This window comes from Coregonus lavaretus, assembly GCF_964263955.1.
Source record: "Coregonus lavaretus genome assembly, chromosome: 38".
Taxonomy (NCBI): domain Eukaryota; kingdom Metazoa; phylum Chordata; class Actinopteri; order Salmoniformes; family Salmonidae; genus Coregonus; species Coregonus lavaretus.
This window is the reverse complement of record NC_140025.1, coordinates 4891488-4915556: the sequence shown is the minus strand read 5'-3', so window position 1 is coordinate 4915556 and position 24069 is coordinate 4891488. Positions and strand designations below refer to the sequence as shown.

The 24069-nt window shown below is 44.2% G+C and overlaps 1 protein-coding gene across 2 annotated transcripts in view; it reads left to right on the top strand.

Moving 5' to 3' along the window:
* The window catches only part of nck2b (NCK adaptor protein 2b), an 84423-nt gene that overhangs the window by 45851 nt on the left and 14503 nt on the right, over window positions 1-24069 (top strand). The window contains exon 1 of one of the 2 annotated variants that reach the window (XM_084155457.1): window positions 16742-16985. The exons of the other annotated variant lie outside the window; for it this stretch is intronic. Within the exon in view, the coding sequence (XP_084011583.1) occupies window positions 16760-16985 (226 nt within the window). The 5' untranslated portion in view covers window positions 16742-16759. Of the gene's footprint in view, window positions 1-16741; window positions 16986-24069 lie in introns of those variants that run through there. 2 annotated transcript variants of the gene reach the window in all.

The window sequence follows — 24069 nt, the reverse complement described above, 5'->3', positions numbered from 1 at the left end:
GGCAGTGGTACCATCCATGAATCCATGTAGTGTCCCTGAGGACAAAAACGACGAATCCATGTAGTGTTAAACTGAGGACAAAACGACTTAAGGAGCCTTAGACCAAGTCGCTAAGTATAAAGTAGGCTTTTAAGAAACGTTTTGAAGGATTTTGTTTGAATTCGTTTTTTCTCTCAAGTACAATGTATTATTTCTAACTTGTTAGTTCACTTTTCATGGCCACATAATATATTTAGACCTTACATATCACCTTCACTAGCTGCTTCTAATACCAATGCTGTCCTTAGGCTAGGCAACTCAGACCACGTGCCAGGTGGTCAGGAGGTGTGTTCCAGAAACATAGTTCTGCAATCTGCATAGAGTATTTACAATGCCTGGAGAAAAGTTGAGCGTCTCAAGAACCACATCAATATGATATGATCAATCATTTATGCATTGTTGCGTTATGGCAAACCAAAAAACGGCTTCCAAAACTGACCGGTTTTGGTCATCAACATGTATCTGCAGCAGCAGCTTTGACAGAGTTATTTTAATGGAGTTGGGGTGGTACTGGGGTCAGAGTTACACGCTGAGTGTTGAGAAAGGGAGTGGGTGAGAGAAATAGCTCTGCCACTGAGGGTTAACAACATTGTGACTGTGCGAGGCTCTGTTTAGAATAATACTAAATAATTTATTCAACTTTTATACCGCTATTCATAAAAAATATTATCTTAAAGCGATTTAAAGCAACAAAAAAAGACAAGCAATTTAGAAAAACAACATAATTCATGGAAGGTCATGAGAGGGTCAGGAAAGTTCATGGCTTGAGCGGTCATTGGAGGAAAGTGGTCATAAGGGGGAGAGCAAGCAAAGCTGGTCTGTGTCATCAAGGTGTCTCGCTGTCCCTCCCGTCTGTGTGGCTTCTCCATAGTAGGACTCGGATGAAGTTTGAGCTCAGCCACTGCAGTAGGACTCCGGAGTAGGTGTAGCTAGCTACTCCTTCACTATTACCAAAATGAAGTACCCACTTGGGTGAAGCTAAAGCAGTCACGTGGCGCCAGAAAGCACACCACATTTCAATAATAATTCAAGAGTAGCCTTAGTCCTCAATACAATCCTCATCACTCCACACCTCTGCTGTGCCGTCTTTCTTTCGGTTCCTCCATCCTCGACCACCGGACACTGTTTATGAGTACTGTGTTTATGAGTACTGTGTTTATGAGCTCTGCCTGCGTCAGTGTCGGAGAGTTAGACTGAGGACGGAAAGTTACAGGGAGTATGATGTACTATAGAGCCAATAATGCTCTGTGCGTCACAAGTTGTGGCCAGCTCTTCCAGATCAAAGACTAACACTCAGGGGCATTCTGAGAAAGGGAAAAGGGGAGGATGGTCAGGTGGAGAGGAAAGAGAACCGGGGGGGGGATTTTTGGCCAAGCATCCACTGACTGTAGCTGTTTTTACATCCTTTCTTCTTTGTACTTGGAGCCCTGGCAGTAAAACTTGGATGATTTCTCTTTTCACACAGGGTCGGTTTGTTCTCTTCTTTTAGTTTTTTCTCGGCTTGAAAAAAAAGTTGAAGGCTTCCAAAGGTTTACTAGGGTGTTTTTTTTATTGACTAGCCTACATGGTTCTGACAGCCATTGGGACTCTCCTGTCTCTCTTAACACTATGACCCCTGACCTCTAACCCCTTGGCCCCTTCATTCCCGTTCTATTTTTACCCTACCATCCTCCTAACTGTTGCTCTCATCCCAGCAGGCTACACAATGCTACTTTTCCCACCGCTGCCTCAGATCTGTTTGGAATTAAATGGCTGTTTTCCCAGAGCCACCGAGGTTTTCACATGTCCTCAAATGGCTTGGGTGAAATCTGAAATGTGGGACTCGTCAACATCATTGGGGTCTGATAGGCTCCTATGTACTCAATCTCTTTCTTAAATGAACGATGTGTAGGCTAATAGTGAAATGAACTGATGCTTACCATTAGTGCTGCGCAATTAATTTAAATTGCAATATTGACATGTGCAATATCCATATCGCAGAGGCTGCAATTTTTTAAAATGCCATAAATGTAACATTCAAATGTAATAACGGTCCCCTGAGAAACTCTGACCAAACACTTTGCTTCCTACCCTGTCCCACTCTGATCAAACTGATAGAATAATTTGTATGTGTAAAGTAATGACTAAAGGGTTTCCACCCCGATACTGTATAAATGTATAAACTGTGTTTAGAGTTCTAAGACAATAAAACCACTAACAGGGAAGATGGGTAGAAACTGTTGGAGGCGAACATTCCATAGTAAGGGGGGACCTAGAAACTGCTGAAAGCTATACTGTGGAAAGTCACAGGCCGCCTAAAGGTGGGCGGAGCAAAGTTCCTTTGTGTGAAGGCATATAAAAAGGCTGTGTGTGTTTTTAGCGTGAATAAATGAATAAAAAGACTGACCTATCGCAGAACGGGACTTTGTTTAATTCATTAATAAACCAGAGCCTTACACCCTCTGGGAATTATTCAAAGCTTGCAACCATTGAGAGAACACAATTCTCGTGACACAAACACTTTGCTTCCTACCCTGTCACACTCTGACCAAACACTTTGGTTCCTACCGTGTCTGATTTTGATCAAGCACTTTGGTTCCTACCCTGTCACACACTGACAAAACACTTTGGTTCCTACCCTGTCACAACAACTTCTACTGTACATGGCTTTGTCATTAGTTGTCGTACCAAACATATACTCAGAATACTAATTTTATTTATATGATTACAACAGTTCATCCAAGTGTTTAGCTATATGGTAAAAAAATCGCAATTAGATTATTTGCCCATATAGTGCATTCCTTCTTACCATGTTAAATGGTAGCCTGATGGACCCAGATCTGTTTGTGCTGTCTTGCCAACTCACGAATGGTCACTGTAAAGCCAAACGCACAAACAAATCTGGAACCAGGCTATAGTTAAGTGGGTCAAGCTGGAAGGAAACTTGGTGAGAAGCATTTTTCAGGAGATGGGATAGGCTTGTCACTGTTTGCTGGAAGCCTTGTTAGCTGGATGGATGCCTGGCTGTGTGGAAGCGGACAGACGGTGATTCCAAACTACCTTGATCTCCACCGGGCTGTCATACTGTCAACACACCATCATCACAGGCTACACAGGATGTTTCTCCTGTAGCGCCTCACTCCCATAAACATCTCTCTCTGAGTGGATGGATGATGCAAGCCCAGCTCAATCCTGTCACACACACACGGGGACACACACAGCACGCACGCAGGCGCACATACCTGCAATAATCCATTCCTATCTGCAGGCATTCTGCCTTCAGATGTGTGCCAATTCACACTGAACAAAAATATAAACGCGACATGCAACAATATCAAAGATTTTACTGAGTTACTGTTCATATAAGGAAATCAGTCAATAGAAATATACGCTATCTGTAATCTGCCCGGTACAGTTGAAACCGGGATTAATCCGTGAAGAGCACACTTCGCCAGCGTGCCAGTAGTCATCGAAGGTTAGCATTTGTACACTGAAATCGGTTACGATGCCGAACTGCAATCGGGTCAAGACCCTGAGACTGTTTCTGACAGTTTGGGCAGAAATTCTTCGGTTGTGCAAACCCACAGTTTCATCAGCTGTCCGGGTGGCTGGTCTCAGACGATCCTGCAGGTGAAGAAGCCTGATGTGGAGGTCCTGGGCTGGCGTGGTTACACGTGGTCTGCGGTTGTGAGGCCGGTTGGACGTACTGCCAAATTCTCTAAAACGACGTTGGAGGCGGCTTATGGTAGAGAAATGAACATTCAATTATTTGGCAAAAACTCTGGTGGACATTCCTGCAGTCAGCATGCCAATTGCATGCTCCCTCAAAACTTGAGACATCTGTGGCATTGTGTTGTGTGACACAACTGCACATTTTAGAGTGGCCTTTTATTGGCCCCAGCAAAAGGTGCACCTGTGTAATGATCCTGCTGGTTAATCAGCTTATTGATATGCCACACCTGTCAGGTGGATGGATTATCTTGGCAAAGGAGAAATAGTCACTAACAGAGATGTGAACAAATTTGTGCACATTTTGAGCGAAATAAGCTTTTTGTGCATATGGAACATTTCTGGGATCTTTTATTTCAGCTCATGAAACATCGGACCAACACTTCACGTTGCGTTTATATTTTGTTCCGTGGAAAATCATTTCTCCACAGTCACGGTGGCAATTTGAATGGCTTATACTTGTTCAGCCTCACAGTGTAATAACAGTAAGCTCCCTTTACATCATGGATTACCACCTTTTAAGGGGATACTGCTGCTTTCACCCTCAAAGTATAGTCGGATTAGCCATCTGTTAGAAGCTATAACTGGTCAGGCCACATTGTCATGAAAAACGATTGGTCTTGATTTTTGGTCCCCGGTATAAAGAAAGCATGGGAATGCTGTGACTCTGAGTGGGAGACAGAGATGGAGAGAATCCTCCTTCCCCCCTGCTCCCCTAGAGCACTATATAAGACAGAGTTCAAGGTCAATTTATTTTGGTTTGGCAGCGGTTTTAACAGCACTGTACAATGATACAGACATTCTGTTCCTCAAACAAGCTGGAACTCTGTCCGTTTCTATTGTTGAGGGAAATGGCATTGGCTGGGTTGTAAAATCAGCACAAGGCACAGTGAGATTGATCACAGAGGAGCTGGCGGCTGGCTGGCATGCAAACAAATGTCCCCAGCTTTAGAATTGATTTGCCTCTTGGCAGCAATGCTTTCACTCCTACTAAAGGATCTTTGTCATTTAAGGAAGAAGGCAAATGAGGCAGCGAAGCCGAGAACACTCCCCCACACTTAAACTGGGATCAAACTGTGTGTTTTTCTGTGTCAAGCAAAGCTATTAAATCACTTAGTATCCTTCTGTTTCTGTTGAGATAATAGATGTAGAAATATGTCTAATAAGCTCGCCTCTTTTCAGTTCTGTGCCTCTTCAATATTACAATAGAGGTCTAATGAAAGTGTGTATGCTTGTGTTTTAGACCACAGCTGTGCCAACACTGGATTGGCCTGGCCCTATAGCAGCCAATGTGTCAGCCAGCCTCTTCTGGTCTGTCTTCTGATACTAGTGGCCTTGTTTAGGCAGCCCAATTCATTTAAATTTTTTTGACCAATCAGATCAGATGTGATTGGTCAAAAGACCAATTAGTGGAAAAAAACATCCACATTGTTCTGCCTGTGTAAACAAAGCCGTGGTGTCAGTTTGCACTGTGGTCTCTTGGCCCAGTGTCAACCATGTGACTCCTGACTGCTTTGAACCAGCTGCTGGGAAAGACTTGACCCTGGAGGGAAGAAGGGATCCATCGGAGGAGGGGAGGAGGAGACTGTGGCAGCAACACAAGGGGACCCCTGCACACAGGAAGTCAGAAGCGTGACCCCAAGTCCAGAGAGCACCATGGGAGCTGTCATAACACCAACAGCCTCTACAGACCAGTGCTAACCAGGCAGGCACTGACAGATAGACAGGGACACTAAACAGCAAAAAAAACAGTCTACACCGGCTCCGACGCTCGTTAAATGTGGCAGGGCTTGCAAACTATTACAGACTACAAAGGGAAGCGCAGCCGTGAGCTGCCCAGTGACACGAGCCTACCAGACAAGGTAAATTACTTCTATGCTCGCTTTGAGGCAAGCAACACTGAAGCTTGCATGAGAGCGTCAGCTGTTCCGGACGACTGTATGGTCACGCTCTCCGTAGCCGATGTTAGTAAGACCTTTAAACAGGTCAACATTCAGACGGATTACCAGGACGTGTACTCCGAGCATGAGCTGACCAACTGGCAAGTGTCTTCACTGACATTTTCAACCTGTCTCTGACTGAGTCTGTAATACCAACATGTTTCAAGCAGACCACCATAGTCCCTGTGCCCAAGAACACTAAGGTAACCTGCCTAAATGACTACAGACCCGTAGCACTCAAGTCTGAAGCCATGAAGTGCTTTGAAAGGCTGGTCATGGCTCACATCAACACCATTATCCCAGAAACCCTAGACCCACTCCAGTTCGCATACCGCCCCAACAGATCCACAGATGATGCAGTCTCTCTTGCGCTCCACACTGCCCTTTCCAACCTGGACAAAAGGAACACCTATGTGAGAATGCTATTCATTGACTACAGCTCAGCGTTCAACACCATAGTGCCCTCAAAGCTCATCACTAAGCTAAGGACCCTGGGACTAAACACCTCCCTCTACCTGACGGACCGCCCCCAGGTGGTAAGTAACAACACATCTGCCACGCTGATCCTCAACACGGGGGCCCCTTAGGGGTGCGTGCTCAGTCCCCTCCTGTACTCCCTGTTCACCCATGACTGGCCAGGCACGACTCCAACACCATCATTAAGTTTGCCGACGACACAACAGTGGTAGGCTTGATCACCGACAACGATGAGACAGCCTATAGGGAGGAGGTCAGAGACCTGGCAGTGTGGTGCCAGTATAACAACCTCTCCCTCAACATGATCAAGACAAAGGAGATGATTGTGGACTACAGGCAAAAGAGGACCGAGCACGCCCCCATTGTCATCGACGGGGCTGTAGTGGACTAGGTTGAGCGCTTCAAGTTCCTTTGTGTCCACATCACCAACAAACTATCATGGTCCAAACACACCAAGACAGTCGTGAAGAGGGCACGACAAAGCCTATTAGATTTGGCATGGGTCCTCAGATCCTCAAAGTTCTACAGCTGCACCATCGAGAGCATCCTGATTGGTTGCATCACTGCCTGGTATGGCAACTGCTCGGCCTCCGACCGCAAGGCACTACAGAAGGTAGTGCGTACTGCCCAGTTCATCACTGGGGCCAAGCTTCCTGCCATCCACATGATACTACATGATTCCATATGTGTTATTTCATAGTTTTGATGTCTTCACTATTATTCTACAATGTATAAAATAGTAAAAATAAAGAAAAACCATGGAATGAGTAGGTGTGTCCAAACTTTTGACTGGTACTGTACATATGTGGACGAGCAATGATAGAGCGGCATGGACTAAGATACAGTAGAATAGTGTAGAATACAGTATATACATATGAGACTATTTGCATTAATCCCCCCCCCCCCTTTACGCTGCTGCTACTCTCTGTTCATTATCTATGCATTGTCACTTTACCTACATGTACATATTACCTCGACTAACCTGTGCCCCCGCACATTGACTCTGTACCAGTACCCCCTGTATATAGCCTCGCTCCTGTTAATTTACTGCTGCTCTTTAATTATTTTTTATTTTAATTTTTTAGTTATCTGTTTTTTTACTTAACACTTATTTTTCTTAAAACAGCATTGTTGGTTAAGGGCTTGTAAGTAAGCATTTCACTGTAACGTCTACACCTGTTGTATTCGGCGCATGTGACAAACACCGTTTGATTTGAAGACGTCTTTCCTGTCTTCATTGTATTGAACCAGCCTAGTGTTGAGATATGTTGGCTGTGTCTGATCAAACGGCTTCCACAAACTAATATTACAAAACACCACAATGTGGCCCCTAAAGGGAAGTTATTCATGAAAAACTAAAGAACAGAATGAGAATCAGATGATACATTGCTAATTTGCAGTATTTGGTCTTCCTCTTATTCAAGGACAGGCTTTAGAAATTCAAAGAGAATCGGCGAGAACCAAGAACAACATAAAATACCTTCCTATTACAGCTGGTAGTGAGATCCTTATCTTTAACAGACTATTACTGAGAAAGAGAAATGGGAGCGCTCAGAGACATTTATGGGTTATAAAAGCAAACGTCACTTAAATTAAGAAATTGCTGCGCTGGGAGGAGAGGGAGAGAGAGAGCAAAAGAGAGAAGCTGTAGAGCTGTAGTAAAAACGTTGACCTTTGAAAAAGCCGTTCAACATGGTACTGTGGGATAAGTGGAACTGAATACTGTTGGATCATCACATTGACTTATTCCTCATTCTTTAAAACAGGCTCGTCTCCAGGTCTCAACTGCATGGGGAAATGTAGTGATTTTAGCAGGTCTGAACCCAACCGCTCATCTGTCTTTCTTAGGGAAGTGCAGTTTGGGAGCAGTGTGGTGCAACAGTGAGTATAGGGACGCTTTCCAGTTCAGCCACTGTAAGCCAGCACTGAAATAGCCTAGGCCTACACTTAAATTTGTATTCATATGAATCTCGATTAAAACATTTTTTTTTTTTACATTTGTAGTATGACACCAATCTATAAGAGCTTCAATCTATAACCGTCATACCCACACTTAAGCCTGCAGCTTGCAGCAGCTGTACACCTGAGTGCACCTGTCTGTCTGCGCCTCTGTGAACTAGAGCATGGCTAAACCCGGCTCTCTGTATTTCTCCTAGACTGGGAAGCCACAAGCTAGTGCACACCATTCTACTACTGTGGCCTGCACAGCAAGAATACGCAGACTTCCAAATCAACAAACCTTTATCAAGACAGTTTTGGATATGGTCCGTCCTGTTTATGTAAGTCATACTGTTTACTTCCAGGCTAACACCTGATTCCACCTACGTAGGGTCGTCGTCCCCTCCCCCTGTGCTTTGAACAACCAACATTTTGATAGTTTGTAGGGCTTCATCTTTATTTTTCAAATTGGAGTGATTTATGACAGATGTGTTGATTCGTGACCCACACACATTCTGCTAGCTAAACCATCTGCATATTAGAGATACACAATTACACATCAGACCCTCAACAGGGGATTGTGGACTCGTCACATCCCAGCCAGACATATCCAAGAACATTTATTATGATGATGATGATGACGACGACGATGGGGATTACTCTGTCTGGGCATCAGCACACTAAGCCTGACTAAATGTAATTTAAAAGTCCATGGACTTTTATGGATGGAGGACATTTGTCTCTTGTTTTTCTCTCTGTCACTCGCTTCCTCTTTCTATTTCCCTCTATTGCTCTCGCTCCCCCCCTCTCCTTTGAACAGATGATCCCTCTCTTTGCCCCCAGCACAGTGTATTTGGCTGCTGTTCACCATGCTCTGAGCATTATGTTGCTGTAATAAAAATGGAAGCCGCCTTTCGGGCTGCTGCCGTGTTCAGCTCTGGCTCTGCATGTCTCATCCTTCTGTTCTGCTGGTCTGTGTAGACTCTAGCTTTCGGCCCAGTGTTTGAACAGGAGTTCAGACAGGCACATCAACAGACTCCAGTCCTCCAGGACCACATCCAGTTTTTTGTTGCTCCCAGGCAAAGTGTAAATGTAGCACTCATTCAAAGGCAATAAGGAAAGGTAGCTGACTCTGTGGCCCTCAAGGACAGGAGTTCTTCATCCCTGTGTTGAGAAAGACCCAGAGAAACTTAGCTGGCTTCTAGGCTATCTGCAGGGGTTGATGGGTGGCTCAATAGCAGATGTTTCAAATTGGTTAAAAATGAGTGTCTGTATCCCTGTACGGGGAGTAGTGGTGTGCTTGAAGCCTCCAGAATATACTTTTTTAGACTGAACTACAACTCTGGTGTCCCATCAGACATGGTTGCTGTAGGATACCTAGTAGAGATCAAAGGATGACAGAGTAGTTCATGTAATGAAGTTGAGAAAGAGTGGACCCTAGGGACTACCTGTCTCCTGTCACACAAACAGACACACCAGGGTTTCCATTAGGAAAATGTGGCGCTGGACATTTGACTGGCGGCATTTTAATTTACAGGACATTTGAGAAATTTACCGGACCCATATGCATTGGGTGCATATTCTGATTAGGGCGTCCACCCACGGTGCACAGAATGACAGAAATCACATTTAGATTATTGTAATTCATATTAACAGAACATGCAAATCGAGGATTCAACAATGTGCAGTCCTTCTTACCAAATTCTGATGCACACTTTTGAAGATGTTCCAATAATTGTCCACATTTACTTTTCCACAGCCAACAAGATGCGTAACGAACAGCAAAATCACAAGCCTATGTCAATCTACTATCCCCCATAGTAGAAAAGTTGACCCATTATATTGGTCAGCTTGTTGAGAAATACATGGCCTATTCCAAACAGACTCTGGGACAGTTGTGGAACGATTGATTCCAAATTCATACAACCAGTAGGCCTAGGCGACATAAAACCCCCCATAAAAAAGCAATGAGTTTAATGCAACAGATCAGAACGTTTAGCTTAAAATGTTGATAAACTATTATTTCTTCACATTATAAGGGCAGCAATGAGCACAAGGCAGTAGACTACTCGCGAAGGTTTGTTCAATAATGCAATAAGCGGGAAAACACTTGTCAAAAGGGCACCGCACATGCACACAGTTTCAAGTGACAGAGATGAAAATATCTGTTGGAAATGTAGAAAGAGGGGAGATTTAAAATGCAACAACTAGCATGTATTGCTAATATGACTATGATTGTGCCTTTGGCTACTGGAAAATGAAACAAAGTTGATATAAAATAATTGCCTCCACGGATATGGTCTGATTTTGGCTAGCCTACAAGGTAAGACATGCCTCATAATATGTAGTAAAAGGTTCAGGTTTCAAACAATTAAGTATATGTTTTAAAAATGTATGCTGCCTCCAGGTCATTGCAAAGTGGTGTGTGACACGCTGATGTAGCAGCAGCTCGCGCTGTCTGACAGATTTTCCGCTCAAAGACTCTGTATCTGTATGCTGTACGCATGTAATAAATAAGATGCATAACGAATATACTGTACAAACTCACCAATTTTAATACCACTAAATTAAGCAAATGAACCTATAGACCGATGAGCATGACCAGTCAAATGTATTTACTTCAACTGGTATTTCCATCAATGAATAGGCTAAAACATTTTCGCAATGAGATTTTGTATTCTTTTCCCGGACAATTGGCCGGCGGCAATTTTATTTATTGACTTTTGTATTTTTTTATTGGCCAAAAGCCAGCTATTACCGACTAACCGCAATCCTGACAAACACACATACACACACAAAATGTGTCTATTAGTTCCACACTGCTCACATGCCCTCCTCTTGGCATGGCATGACATGGTACCCTGGCAGTGGTCCCTGCTGTCAGGGCTGGTTAGGCCTAGGTGAGCTGAGACACGCCACCCAGCCAGCAGGGGGTCGAAGAGGGGAAGGGGGGTGGAGCGGAGAGCACAGCTGGCTGTGGGAACCGTGCTGAGCCTCTGTGTCTAATGGGCCTCTGTGTCGCTCCATCCACATACTCTCCCTCTTGTGTGCACTGCCTTCTCCTATAGCCTCTAACCCAGTCTGTACTGGAAGCTCTGCACTGCCTTCTCCTATAGCCTCTAATCCAGTCTGTACTGGAAGCTCTGCACTGCCTTCTCCTATAGCCTCTAATCCAGTCTGTACTGGAAGCTCTGCACTGCCTTCTCCTATAGCCTCTAACCCAGTCTGTACTGGAAGCTCTGCACTGCCTTCTCCTATAGCCTCTAACCCCGTCTGTACTGGAAGCTCTGCACTGCAGCCCCGTCAGTCCACAGGTTTCCCGGTTGAGGTCATTGTCTTGATAGCACTCTGCTGCTCTCATACTGAGTCATACAGTGGCATGATGACGAGCCTCTCTTCCAGCTCTCTCCTGGTCGTCACATTGATCATCATTGGCCCCCCGTCCTCCTTTCTCTAATGAAAGACATCACTCTTTCTGCCCCCTCTCTCTCTCCCTCTCCCTTTGTATTACTCGCCCCATCCCCTTCTCTCACCTTCCCCCATCTCTCTCTTACTCTCCCCCTCTCCTCCCCTTCTCTCCTGGTTCTCAGACGAATGAAAAGGATCCTCAGATTGGATTACAGAGCTGGCTGAGACGGAGATGAGGGGATTGGCTGAGTTGGGCCTGATTTAAACCCGTTAGGAATCTCTCTCTACCCACTACAGGCAGCTCCGACCATGCTGCACGTTTATGCAATTACACTGAAAACTGGTCCACGTCCTCCCCAGCCTCCTGGTTCTCTAGGGTAATCCCTGCTCTCCATAAGTGCTCTCTGCTATTGGTTAATACATGCTTTGTGCCGTAATGATCTATTAAAGACTTGAAAGTTATTATTAAGTAATACCTGCTTAACCTTCCTTTCAGTTCAGTATTATATTTGTGGAAATGCACAAAATACACAAGATGCACAATAAGAAATTGTGATTTTTGTAGACCACTGTGTGTGTGTGTGTGTGTGCGGGTATATAAGTGTGTGTTTAGACGAGGCTGAGATCTTGACCTTCTGTCTCAGTTCTCTTCTTTTGAGATGCCAGAGCAGGTCATGATCTTCCAAACCCTCCTGAATAAGCCTCGGACAGCTTATCTCCATCTTCTGAGAAGAAAACGCAATATAGTTATTTCTCCATGTTGTAAGATTCATATACTCTACCATAACTGTTTTGACAATGATTAAGGTGTGAGAAATGTTCTATTTACAGTTACAATGATCTGTTGCCTTTTTATAAAATATTAGATCTCTTGAAGAACTTACCACGGCACTCTGCTGGCATTCCACCGCACACCAAGCTGAACAGGGTGTGAACAGACAGAGCAGAGCAGTGGTGGAGGAAGATGACAACATAGCTGAGTTTGTAAGTCTCAGGTCAAAGCATGGATTGCCATTGCTGAACACAAAAACCATGATTACCTTAGAAAGGATTACCTTATGGATGTTACACCCTCCGTTATGGGATGTTACACCCTCCGTTATGGGATGTTACACCCTCCGTTATGGATGTTACACCCTCCGTTATGGGATGTTACACCCTCCGTTATGGGATGTTACACCCTCCGTTATGGGATGTTACACCCTCCGTTATGGGATGTTACACCCTCCGTTATGGGATGTTACACCCTCCGTTATGGGATGTTACACCCTGCGTTATGGGATGTTACACCCTCCGTTATGGGATGTTACACCCTCCGTTATGGGATGTTACACCCTCCGTTATGGGATGTTACACCCTCCGTTATGGGATGTTACACCCTCTGTTATGGGATGTTACACCCTCCGTTATGGGATGTTACACCCTCCGTTATGGGATGTTACACCCTCCGTTATGGGATGTTACACCCTCCGTTATGGGATGTTACACCCTCCGTTATGGGATGTTACACCCTCCGTTATGGGATGTTACACCCTCCGTTATGGGATGTTACACCCTCCGTTATGGGATGCTACACCCTGCGTTATGGGATGCTACACCCTCCGTTATGGGATGCTACACCCTCCGTTATGGGATGCTACACCCTCCGTTTCTCAATATACTTTATCTAACATTTTACTCAAGTGTTTCCTTTGTATTGGCAGTTCCCTGTACATGTGCCTGGACTGCCAATCCACTTTTCTGGACACTGAATGAAGTCTGTATATTTTGGGGGCTTTCATTTGAAAAGACACTCCAGGGCTTTTCACAGATTGTTGATAAACACTCTTCTCATCTTTATATCTAAACAACAGTACTGTCATGTATGAGAAATGCATTTCAGCATACATTTTCAAGATATCAACAATTGTTTCAGGAAAAGTCTAATGAATACTTCTCAGAACCAGCACACTAAATCTGATGAATGCACAAGCTTCTGAAGCTAAGATATATCAATAGTGATGGGGAAAAAATCGATGCAGTGACATATTGAGATAATATTTTTGACGATATATCGTTTTGACTATCACAATATTATGTTTGCGCTAGTTGGCTGTACCTGCACCAAAACGTCAATGTTTTTCCATCATAGCTTGTTCTCCATCTTCTTTTTTAAATAGGGAGCTAATTTGTTTTCTTTTAACTAGGGAGCCAATTTGTTTTCAGTGCTTTTATTTACATCAAAACTCATTTTCTCATGGCTGTCTCTTGTCCCTCTGCAGCAGATATATGGTGAGCAATATGTTTGGAACATGGAATCGCAATAAAATCACAGTATTGACTCGCAATAAATATAATATATATAAATATAATATCGTATCGTGATAATATCATATCATGAGGTCCCTGGCAATTCCCAGCCCTAGATATCCAATATCCATCACATCCACAACCGTTATGGATGTTACGGATATCAGAACGCGTAAAAAGGATACTGACAATGAAAAGAGAAACCAATTATAGACCATATAAAACCTTGTTGAAAGTTGGCTTTACAGAGAAAGTTTAAAGATGTAAGGTGCATGTTTTACAAAAACGTATCCTAAAAAAACGTTATGGATCTTACATTGCATGTCCCAGTCACCCCCCATATATTTACAAGACAGTAGAACATGCAAACAAAACTCAAGACGCTTACATTTGTTCTGTATTGCTTCATTAACACCTCATCTTCATAACTAACACTGGGAGACAGCTGTGAGTGGACGAACAAGCTCTGTGAGCCCTTTCTGAAAGCCATGAAATATGAATGTCTAAAAAACATTTTTTGAGACTTGGCCTCCTACCCTGTAATGGTCAAAATTCATGCAATTTCCTAGTTAAACTGGTCAAATAAATAAATATAGACCTTAAGGATAATTATGAACGTGGTTTCATTTGGAAATGCCGAACTTTATTTGTACATGCTTAGGTTGACCTTCCCACTGAATCGCCCCTATATGCCCAATGCTTGGGATAAAACCTAAAATGTTTCTAAAGAAAAGGAGCTTAGGGTACTATCAGACAGAAGTCTAGTTGACTAACTAAAACTGTATAATCAATAAAGGTGTTTTAATATGTTGGCAGGCAAAGAAGGATTTATGGTGTGGTGAGGTAAATATGTTTTATGGGTTTGCAATTTGCATGTCTGTTTTCAGTGTTAGGCCTAAAGCAACTTCTGCTTGAATAGAAGTTCTTCAACTTGTTTGTGCCTTTAACCCTGCCAGTTGATGACAGTAGCCTTTATCAGGCTCTTCCTGCCCTACGGTCATGGATGAGAGAGGAAAGAATTCCTGTGACATCATCACTCTCAGACAATAGTGGCTTTCTCTTGCTGGGTCGCTGAGGTTCTTTACTGTAGCCTTACTGTGTCATATCAACCTCAATGGGCTGTAGAAATAACAGCGAATCAGTAAAGAGACAACCCTTGCAGCCCCACATACTTGTTTCCTGGACCCTGGTTAAACCTATTCTTAGACTAAAGAGAACTTTAAATCGAGGTGAGCATGTTTTTTATTCAAAGAGTTTGATCTGGGTCCGGTAAACTGTCCCTCAGAGTTGGAGAGAGACTGTATGAACTGTGAATAAGGTGGTCTCAGTCAGGCAGAGAAGTGGCCAGTGGTTAGTGTGACAGCTCTGAAGTGTGTGCATTATCATTTTTGCTTGGCGCCTCGAACCCCCCAGCCCTCCCTCCCTCCCTGACTTGTCAAGGCCGCCCCGCTGAAGGGTGATGGGTGAGAGGCCTGGGGACTCCGGTGCTGGCTGGCTCACAGCCTCATCCCTGTGGAGGGTGTCAGGACGATGGGGGAGCGCAGCTCTGACTGGCCCTGGAAGGAAAAACAGCCTGTCACTGCAATACCTCTGTCTAACACCACAGTCTTGCTGGAGACACCATCCATGTTGTCTCTCTCTCTCTCTTGCTGTCTCTATTTCTCATTCTCTCCCTGAATCTTTCTCTACTGTCTCCTTTTAACTTCCTCTCTCATCTCATTTACTTAATTCCTCCCCCCCCATGTCCCTAATGTCTCTATCTTGGTATCTCACTCTTTCGTTTTTTCTCTCTCTCTTTCTCCCATCCCTCCCTCCATCTCTCTCGCTCCATGAATAGACACCCAGTCCTTCTGTTGTTGACCCTCTGTGCAGCAGCACTAGATATCTCCTGGAGCTGTTTGATTTATACCTTATTAGGCCTGCATGTGCTGGCTGTCTTACCTCTCTCGCTCTCTCTCTCTCTCCCTCTACTCCCTTCTCTCTCTCCGGCTATCTCTCCCTCTCTCTCTCTACTCCCTTCTCTCTCTTTCTCTCCCTCCCTCCCTCCCTCCCTCCCTCCCTCCCTCCCTCCCTCCCTCCCTCCATAAGTCGTGTTTATAGACACATTTAACATAGAACAGTGCTCTGCTCCGTGTGTCGCTGAATAATTCAGTACATTTAAGATGAATAAGAGAAGCTGGTAAAAGGGAGAGGCTCTTGTGTGGTTTGGAAGCAAAGCTGGAACTCCCAGCTCAGTCTAGAAGGAGGGAAGGAGAGGGTTCCTTTGATTGCAGTTAGTGGGGTAGTTCTGCATGTAGGTCTACTTACCTTGAGTCCTGAGTGTCATACATAGTCATTTACACACACACACGGTAGGTCTCAGCCAACCTGAATTACAGGGCAGAGAGGCTCCGCTCTGCCAGATGTCTTACAACAACAGCTGTGTGGCAGACACGCGAGTGCCAAGACCAGGCCTGCACACTGTCAGTCTGAGACACACCATCCCTCTGAGATTGGCTTCTGTGTGTGTGTGTGTGTGTGTGTGTGTGTGTGTGTGTGATTGAGTGAGTGAAACCGGTTCTCATAATTTCTAATGTTGCTCGGAAACTTCTCACCTCATCATTATAGTAATGTGTGTGTGTTGCTGGTGTTCATCTGTGTTTGTATTGGTATGTTAAATTCCCTGTTAACTAGGGCAGGGACGATTCCTTAATATCGTGGCAAGGAAACAAAACACGAAGCGGATATAACTTCTTTAGGAAAACAGCCCTAATGTTGGAAACAAACATCATGTTGTCATCCAGAGTTACATGTATTTATTTGACATAAAGCAGGTTTTTAACAGACTAAAGAGGTTTGGTCTGCTTCATTTTGGAAAGAATATCGCAAAAAGAATATCGTCACAGCCCTACTGTTAACCCCACCCTGACCTAACAGTATGTCTCCCTGTGTCTCTCTCTTCCAGAGGGACTCCATGAAAGATGACAGAGGAGGTGATAGTTATAGCCAAGTGGGACTACTCGGCTCAGCAGGAACAGGAACTTGACATCCGGAAAAATGAGCGGCTGTGGCTCCTGGATGACAGTAAGACATGGTGGAGGGTGAGGAATGCCTCCAACCGGACCGGCTACGTCCCCTCTAACTATGTGGAGAGGAAAAACAGCCTAAAGAAGGCCTCGCTGGTGAAAAACATCAAAGACACCCTGGGTGAGTTGGGTTAAGGGTGTAGGTGGGTGGACCAGGGTGAGTGTGTGCGTACGGCAGGGCATCTCTCTGCTGTTTTCTAGGGGTGCCCCCACAGAGGCGTCTCACCTCATCATGTGATTCAGGATGATTAAACACTGTTAAATGCTTGACTACCTCACACACTTACACTGTCCAGTTAGCAATGTTTTCTCAAGGATGTTGATGTGTAAACAGTGTGTTTAATACAGAAGAGTTTTGTTTTGTAAGGAAGGCATTGCTTAGGCTATTCATTATCAGGCAAGGTAAAGCTGGTGTGATCGATCAGGAGAAATGCAGGTATTAAAGCAGCTTTTGTTCAGGCATTGAAGCATATTTTTCCCAGGTCAGAGGAGGTAAGGACTAATGAAATATGAAGAGCAAGGCTTAAAGGTTTTCTTGGATGGACAACGGCTGGGATTAGCTGATCTCCGGTAATTCTCACTGTGGAATGATAGGGTAGAACTCTTACCCTTATTAGGCTAATTAATTAATCTCCGTTGGTAGATACTAAGATGTTCATACTCACAGAGAATTGGAGATCATTTCCAATGGCGCGAAAGCGCAAGGTGATGCAAATATATTTTTTTAATGGTCGACACTCAACAGTGATACTGAGCAATAGGAACTGAAGTTGTGATGAGATGGAACCTTGCCATTCAATGTTATCAGTGAAGAATAGGCGCATGCATTAGAAATGCACAAGATAGATGAGACTTCTAACTGAAAGAATAGGATAACTAACCAAGAGGATTTCTCCCAGTGCTTTGCCTAGTTGTCAGAGTTCTTGACAGACAATGCAATTAAAAACCTGCACCTTGTCTGTTCCCAGTGCCAGGTCTCTGATCAACAATGCATCCTATGCTGAAAACAGAGAGATGGAGAGACTTAGAATGTGTAAGAGAGAGAAAGAAAGAGAGCGAGACAGGGAGGATGTTGGTAGTAAATCTCTGTCAGGAGAAACAGGCCATGGCCCATGGCATTTACTGTCCCTGAATACTCCCTTATCTGATGTAGCTGTACACCATCTGTACTCTCGCTCTCACTTTTGTTCTCTCTTTCTCTCTGTGAATTAATGAGCCTTGGAACTTCAGGAAACATCTTTCACATTTCTAATCTCCCCTATCATCCATGGCAGTGAATAATCTACATAATGTTTAGTGAGGATAAATTGAGAAGAAAAGAGTTGGAGCCCTAGGCAGGCAGAGAGTGGACAGCTCACCATGGACATATGGCACGTGTTGTGCTGTTTAGGGAATAATCGATCATTTGATGGCTGTTCTGGACTGCAGCTGACAGATCGATATATTACCTCCATCATGACAGTCTGATAGAGTCTCCTACTGTATGTTATGGGAACCTCAAGGGCACATGTAGTAAATTGGGGGTTAAATTAATCTGGTTTTGAGTGGAGGGGAATGGTATTGAGTTTTAAGAACTGTAAAGCCAAGCTATGACAGCTGATGGTAACACCAGATGCAACCAGAGCCAGCCATTTAGTTTATGGGATGCAACCAGAGCCAACTATTTAGTTTATGGGATATCTTTGGTATGGCTGGCTTTCTTTTCTCTCTCTCTCTAGAAACATAGTTCACTGCTGTTCCTCCCTAATGGTTTTGGATATTATGGTCTTCCACTCTTCATTGGCTTATGTCCATGCCTTTTCAGTCAAAGGATGTCAGTCTTGGTTGCATATTGCTCCCAAGATTGCATTGTTCCCAAGGTTGCATCATGCTTCACCATCCACCATTTGCTCTGTCAGTGGAATGCATTTGTAACCTTCAACTTGCAACACCATGCCATGTGGATCCCTCTGGAAGGATAGAGAGCACTAGAAGATGTTTCCATCAGTAAAAACATTTATTTTGCAACACGCCATGCTGCTCTGCTCGGTGGATAGTTATAATAAGCTTCACAGAGGTTACACAGATCTGGCTCTTATGTCTTATCACAGTGATAACCTACTTCCTGTATTCTCTATCAAACTCCCAACAGCATCGCTGTGGAGTGTTCAGATATACATATGTTATGTAGAACAGACATTCCTCTCTGACAGAATAAGGAGTCATGTTGGCTCTATTCATGATATTTCTATCTGCCACGTTCAACACATTTGCTTACTGAATGTGACTCTGGTCTGCATTGGACTATTAGGCCTATACTATATCTGTTTAAGTGATAATGCCCTCGAAGCCGGCACAGGTAAACCGTGCCAATATATCCTCCAAACACTGGCTTCGAAGGCATTATCACATTTATACAACGGGTTACCAACATATTCAAATAATGATTGACATATTTTCATAAAAAACTTTATTTTGATTAATTTATTCATACTATTTCATTCTTCCATGAGATATAGTCCTGACACAAATCTAGGGTTGCTACTGACGCTGGCTGGTTGTTCGTTCTATTGGTTCGGTTGCCAGAGACGCGACCCAGTCGTTAAGTCTTTTTGTTCTGTATCTATGGACGCGACCCAGTCGTTCGTTCTAAATGTTCCATTGCCATACTGGCTGGCAACGTTCTTATCCCTTGCTTGCTAGCTAGCCAACTACGATTAACTTAGTCATGTCAAACAGTGCAGCCAGAGTAACTGCAAAGTAGCTGCATTTGCATTGGTTTAAGCTGTTTTCTAGTGACATGGATTTGGATACATTCATAAGAATGAGCCAATGAGGTGCGATTTCCCCTGGCATAGAAAATGTGCTCATTCGTCAGGACACTGTTGTTCAGAGGAGCTAGCCAACAACACAGCTAACACAATCACTTCAAACTGAAGCTAGAAAGACTGCAAACTAGCTGCATTATGTTTTGTTTGACCTGTTTTCTGTTGACATTTCTTTGTATATGTCCATAACAACTATGCTGATTCATGATTTCGACTGGCTGAGAAAAGCTGTCTGTCTCGTCCCGACTCCCGACCCCCGACACGTTCACTACTATGGGACAGCTGGAGATCACATTTCAATATGGAAACAATGTTGCAAATGTCGGAGAGACAGACCGCAAGTTTTATACAAATCTCCGCTGTTGAAAACCAATTGCTTGTCTAAAAGAAATGGGAGATAATGTCCAGAGAGTGGACTGTCTGGTTGGGCTGATGACAGTGGATTGCGCAGTGAGATGGAACAGAGTAAATAGGCATTTCAACGTCATAGATTTAGCTGGTGGTAACTTGTTGAATAAACACCGGCTGGAATGCGGTTTTAACCAATCAGCGTCCAGGATTAGACCCACCCGTTGTATAAATAGTGAGTAACCTGAGGGTGTTTTCTGCTGCTACCAGTAACACATATTCTTCCCTATCAATCCAACTATTGATCAATGAATATAACCCTGGTGACACTGTTTGAAGGGGGAACTCTAAATCCACTACAGCTCTCTTTGTTCTCTGGGCCCAGAGCGCTGAGAGCACTGAAATAATGTTGTCAGGGCTGTAGTGAGACAGAGCTTTTTGGCTTCGCACACCACACACCACACACACACCACACACACACCACACACCACACACACACACACACAAAAAGCCAGATCACGGGAGCATAGCTGGAATAGTTATTGAGTGTTCTCTGTCTTTGAGATAGAGGCAGATGAAGTGCTGTGAGGTGGGAGGTGAGTGTTACTGCTTTGTGCATTCCTCACACTCAAATACCATCAGGCTTACGTACTGTACACCGTGATTCCTAATGCGGACACGCGCTTAAACATACGCTTAAATGCACAAGCCTTGAACGCACAAGCCTTGAACGCACACACACACACACGTGAACTTGCTGACTGCTATGTTCTTGTTGTATTGAATTGATTGCATCCCCCATGGGGTCAGTGGACATTTTTCAGAACATAAACCAATCATCTCCAGCCACCTGCTACAACCTTGGCTTCCTCCAAGGACAACCTCTGTATGTAAATGGCTGGACCTCCATCTGTTTTCTGATTTGGTTATTACCAGGGTTACTTCAACCAGTGACATGTATGCAAGGCAGGTGTTATGCTATCACCTAAGAGAGGCAATATTTGCTTTAGTCAGTCACCAGTTGATTTGAATCCTCTCTAGTGTAGGCCTGCTTATTTTCTATGTTTATTTAGCCGTAAAGCGCTGTGTGTGTGTGTGTGTTCGCTCCAACCTAGGTAATCAGGTTTGTGCTGTACATAATCCTCTCTATCCACTGAGGTATTATAATTACTAACACAACTGCAGCCCTTTGTAGCGATTAAAATGACCTCCGTTTCTGTTTTCGAGCTGGGTCTACTGATAGGCTTCCAGTGTGTTCTTAGCTCTCCATGGGGTGCCAGTCCTGTATAATGCTCTGCCTGTGGAAACGTTGGCTCTGTTCACTTTCCCACAGGGAATGACCTGGTGCCAACCCAGCTAGGATGAAACTAAACTCTATGTCCTGCATTCATCTTAATGGAACGGTTCACATTGGGTGCCTCAGAAATGGCACCCTGTTCCTATATAGTGCACTACTTTTTACCAGCGCTCTGGTCAAAAGTAGTGCACTATATATATAGTGAATAGGGTGCCATTTCGGACATAGATATTCTTGTCAACAGGAACCTTTCAAAACAACTAAAACTATAATCTGCCTTAAAGTTTCTTTATGGGCTATTGAATAATCATGACATTAAACAAACACGAGTTTGGCAATTAAGCAGTAAGGCCGAGGGGGTGTGCTATATGGACAATATACCACGGCTAAGGGCTGTTCTTATGGACGACACAATGCAGAGTGCCTGGATACAGCCCTTAGCCGTGGTATATTGGCCATATGCCACAACCTCCCTGAGGTGCTTATTGCTATTATAAACTGGTTACCAACATAATTAGAACAGTAAAATTAAATGTCTTGTCATACCCGTGGTATGAGTCTGATATACGACGGCTGTCAGCCAATCAGCATTCAGGGCTCGAACCACCCAGTTCATAATGACAAATAAATAATGTTTGTCAAAGATGAGGCTAATTCAAATTGGTTGACCTAATGCAGTCAAGTAGATGAATTGTGTTTAAATTAACCCTCTAAGTACAGTTGTGTCTGATGAAGTTATTTTTAGTTAATGACTCAGTGATTCTGTAAACAAGGTGGTTAATGGAGCCCTTTCCTCTTGATTAACTACATTCATTATGAGTGTTGGCACTCGGCAGACCTCATTCTGGTGTGCTACTTTTTCATTGATAATGCCAGTGTAATGAGGGTTGTGTTCAGGTCACTGTAAAAGCTATAGGCCAGTTGGCCACTGGCTCTATCAATACGGTGTTCAACCATTCAGGGCTGGCAGTTGGACATTGTTACGGATTGATTTGTTGCCATGCGATGTATATGGTCACGTTGTCTTTGCTTACAACTTCAGGGGCCCAATTTAGTATGCTGCTCAACTAGGGGAGACGATGTGTCTTATAGTTAACCAGAGCGTTGCTGGTCAGTGCTAAATATTAGCGTTTTAAAATCTGTATCTTCAAGCTGATCGTACTACAGTCCGAATATATAGATCAAACGACGTTGTGCTTGTCTGGAACTTGTGAAATGCACTTGACAAAAAGTGGTGTGGTGCTTAATCCGAGCCAGATGCTGATATTGCTGAAGTTTCCTCCTATCTGATTGAAGGGAGTCGTCAAGGGCATTGAGTCTGTGATGGGCAATCTGAGGACAGTAGAACAGACAGAGAAATTGCTGCTCAGACAAGAATGACTAAGGCTTTATATGACAAGTGACAGAGAGCGATGGGGAGCTGTAGAGGGGTGTAGAGGTAAACGATAAGAGTATTGTCTGTGAGACAAGCACTCTCTCCTCCTCTACTCTCTACTCCCGTCATCCTACCACACTATCCTCCTCTACTCTCTACTCCCTTCATCCTACCACTCTCTCCTCCTCTACTCTCTACTCCCATCATCCTACCACTCTCTCCTCCTCTACTCTCTACTCCCGTCATCCTACCACACTATCCTCCTCTACTCTCTACTCCCTTCATCCTACCACTCTCTCCTCCTCTACTCTCTACTCCCATCATCCTACCACTCTCTCCTCCTCTACTCTCTACTCCCGTCATCCTACCACACTATCCTCCTCTACTCTCTACTCCCTTCATCCTACCACTCTCTCCTCCTCTACTCTCTACTCCCATCATCCTACCACTCTCTCCTCCTCTACTCCCGTCATCCTACCACACTATCCTCCTCTACTCTCTACTCTCGTCATCCTACCACACTATCCTCCTCTACTCTCTACTCCCTTCATCCTACCACTCTCTCCTCCTACTCTCTATTCCCTTCATCCTACCACTCTCTCCTCCTCTACTCTCTACTCCCGTCATCCTACCACACTATCCTCCTCTACTCTCTACTCCCGTCATCCTACCACTCTCTCCTCCTCTACTCTCTACTCCCGTCATCCTACCACACTATCCTCCTCTACTCTCTACTCCCGTCATCCTACCACACTATCCTCCTCTACTCTCTACTCCCATCATCCTACCACTCTCTCCTCCTCTACTCCCATCATCCTACCACACTATCCTCCTCTCTCCATCTTCCTCCATCCCTCTCTTCCTCTAAGTGCACCCACACAGCTTTCCCACCCATCATCCAGAGAAAATGAGTTCCCGGCAAACCTCAGATAATCATCTTACTCTGATGTTCATCTGTGATTGTGGGGTATAGATAGGTAGATATAGCCTAGGTATCGGTTTACAGTATATCCTCCCTGTGCTGGAATTTAATTTCAGACTGAGGCATGGAGAAGAAAATCAGGTTTATGAAAATTGAATAAAGCGAAAGTTGTTGGCGAGTGATTAATTGGTCTCATACCACACCTTAAGTGTAGCGTCTCATCAGGAGGGAGGGAGGGAGGAGGGAGGGAGAGACAGGGTGGGAGGAGAGAGAGGAGGTAGAAGAGAGAAGGGAGAGAAGAGAGAGCGAGTGAAAAGAGCAAGACAGACGGGTAGAGAGGGAGAACATTGCTGCTTTCATGGACACTAAGTACCACCTGGACTCACATTTTTCTTGTGGATCACACTGCTACTTAATAGCATGGTGGGCGGTGGACCAATTATCTATTATCGGAGA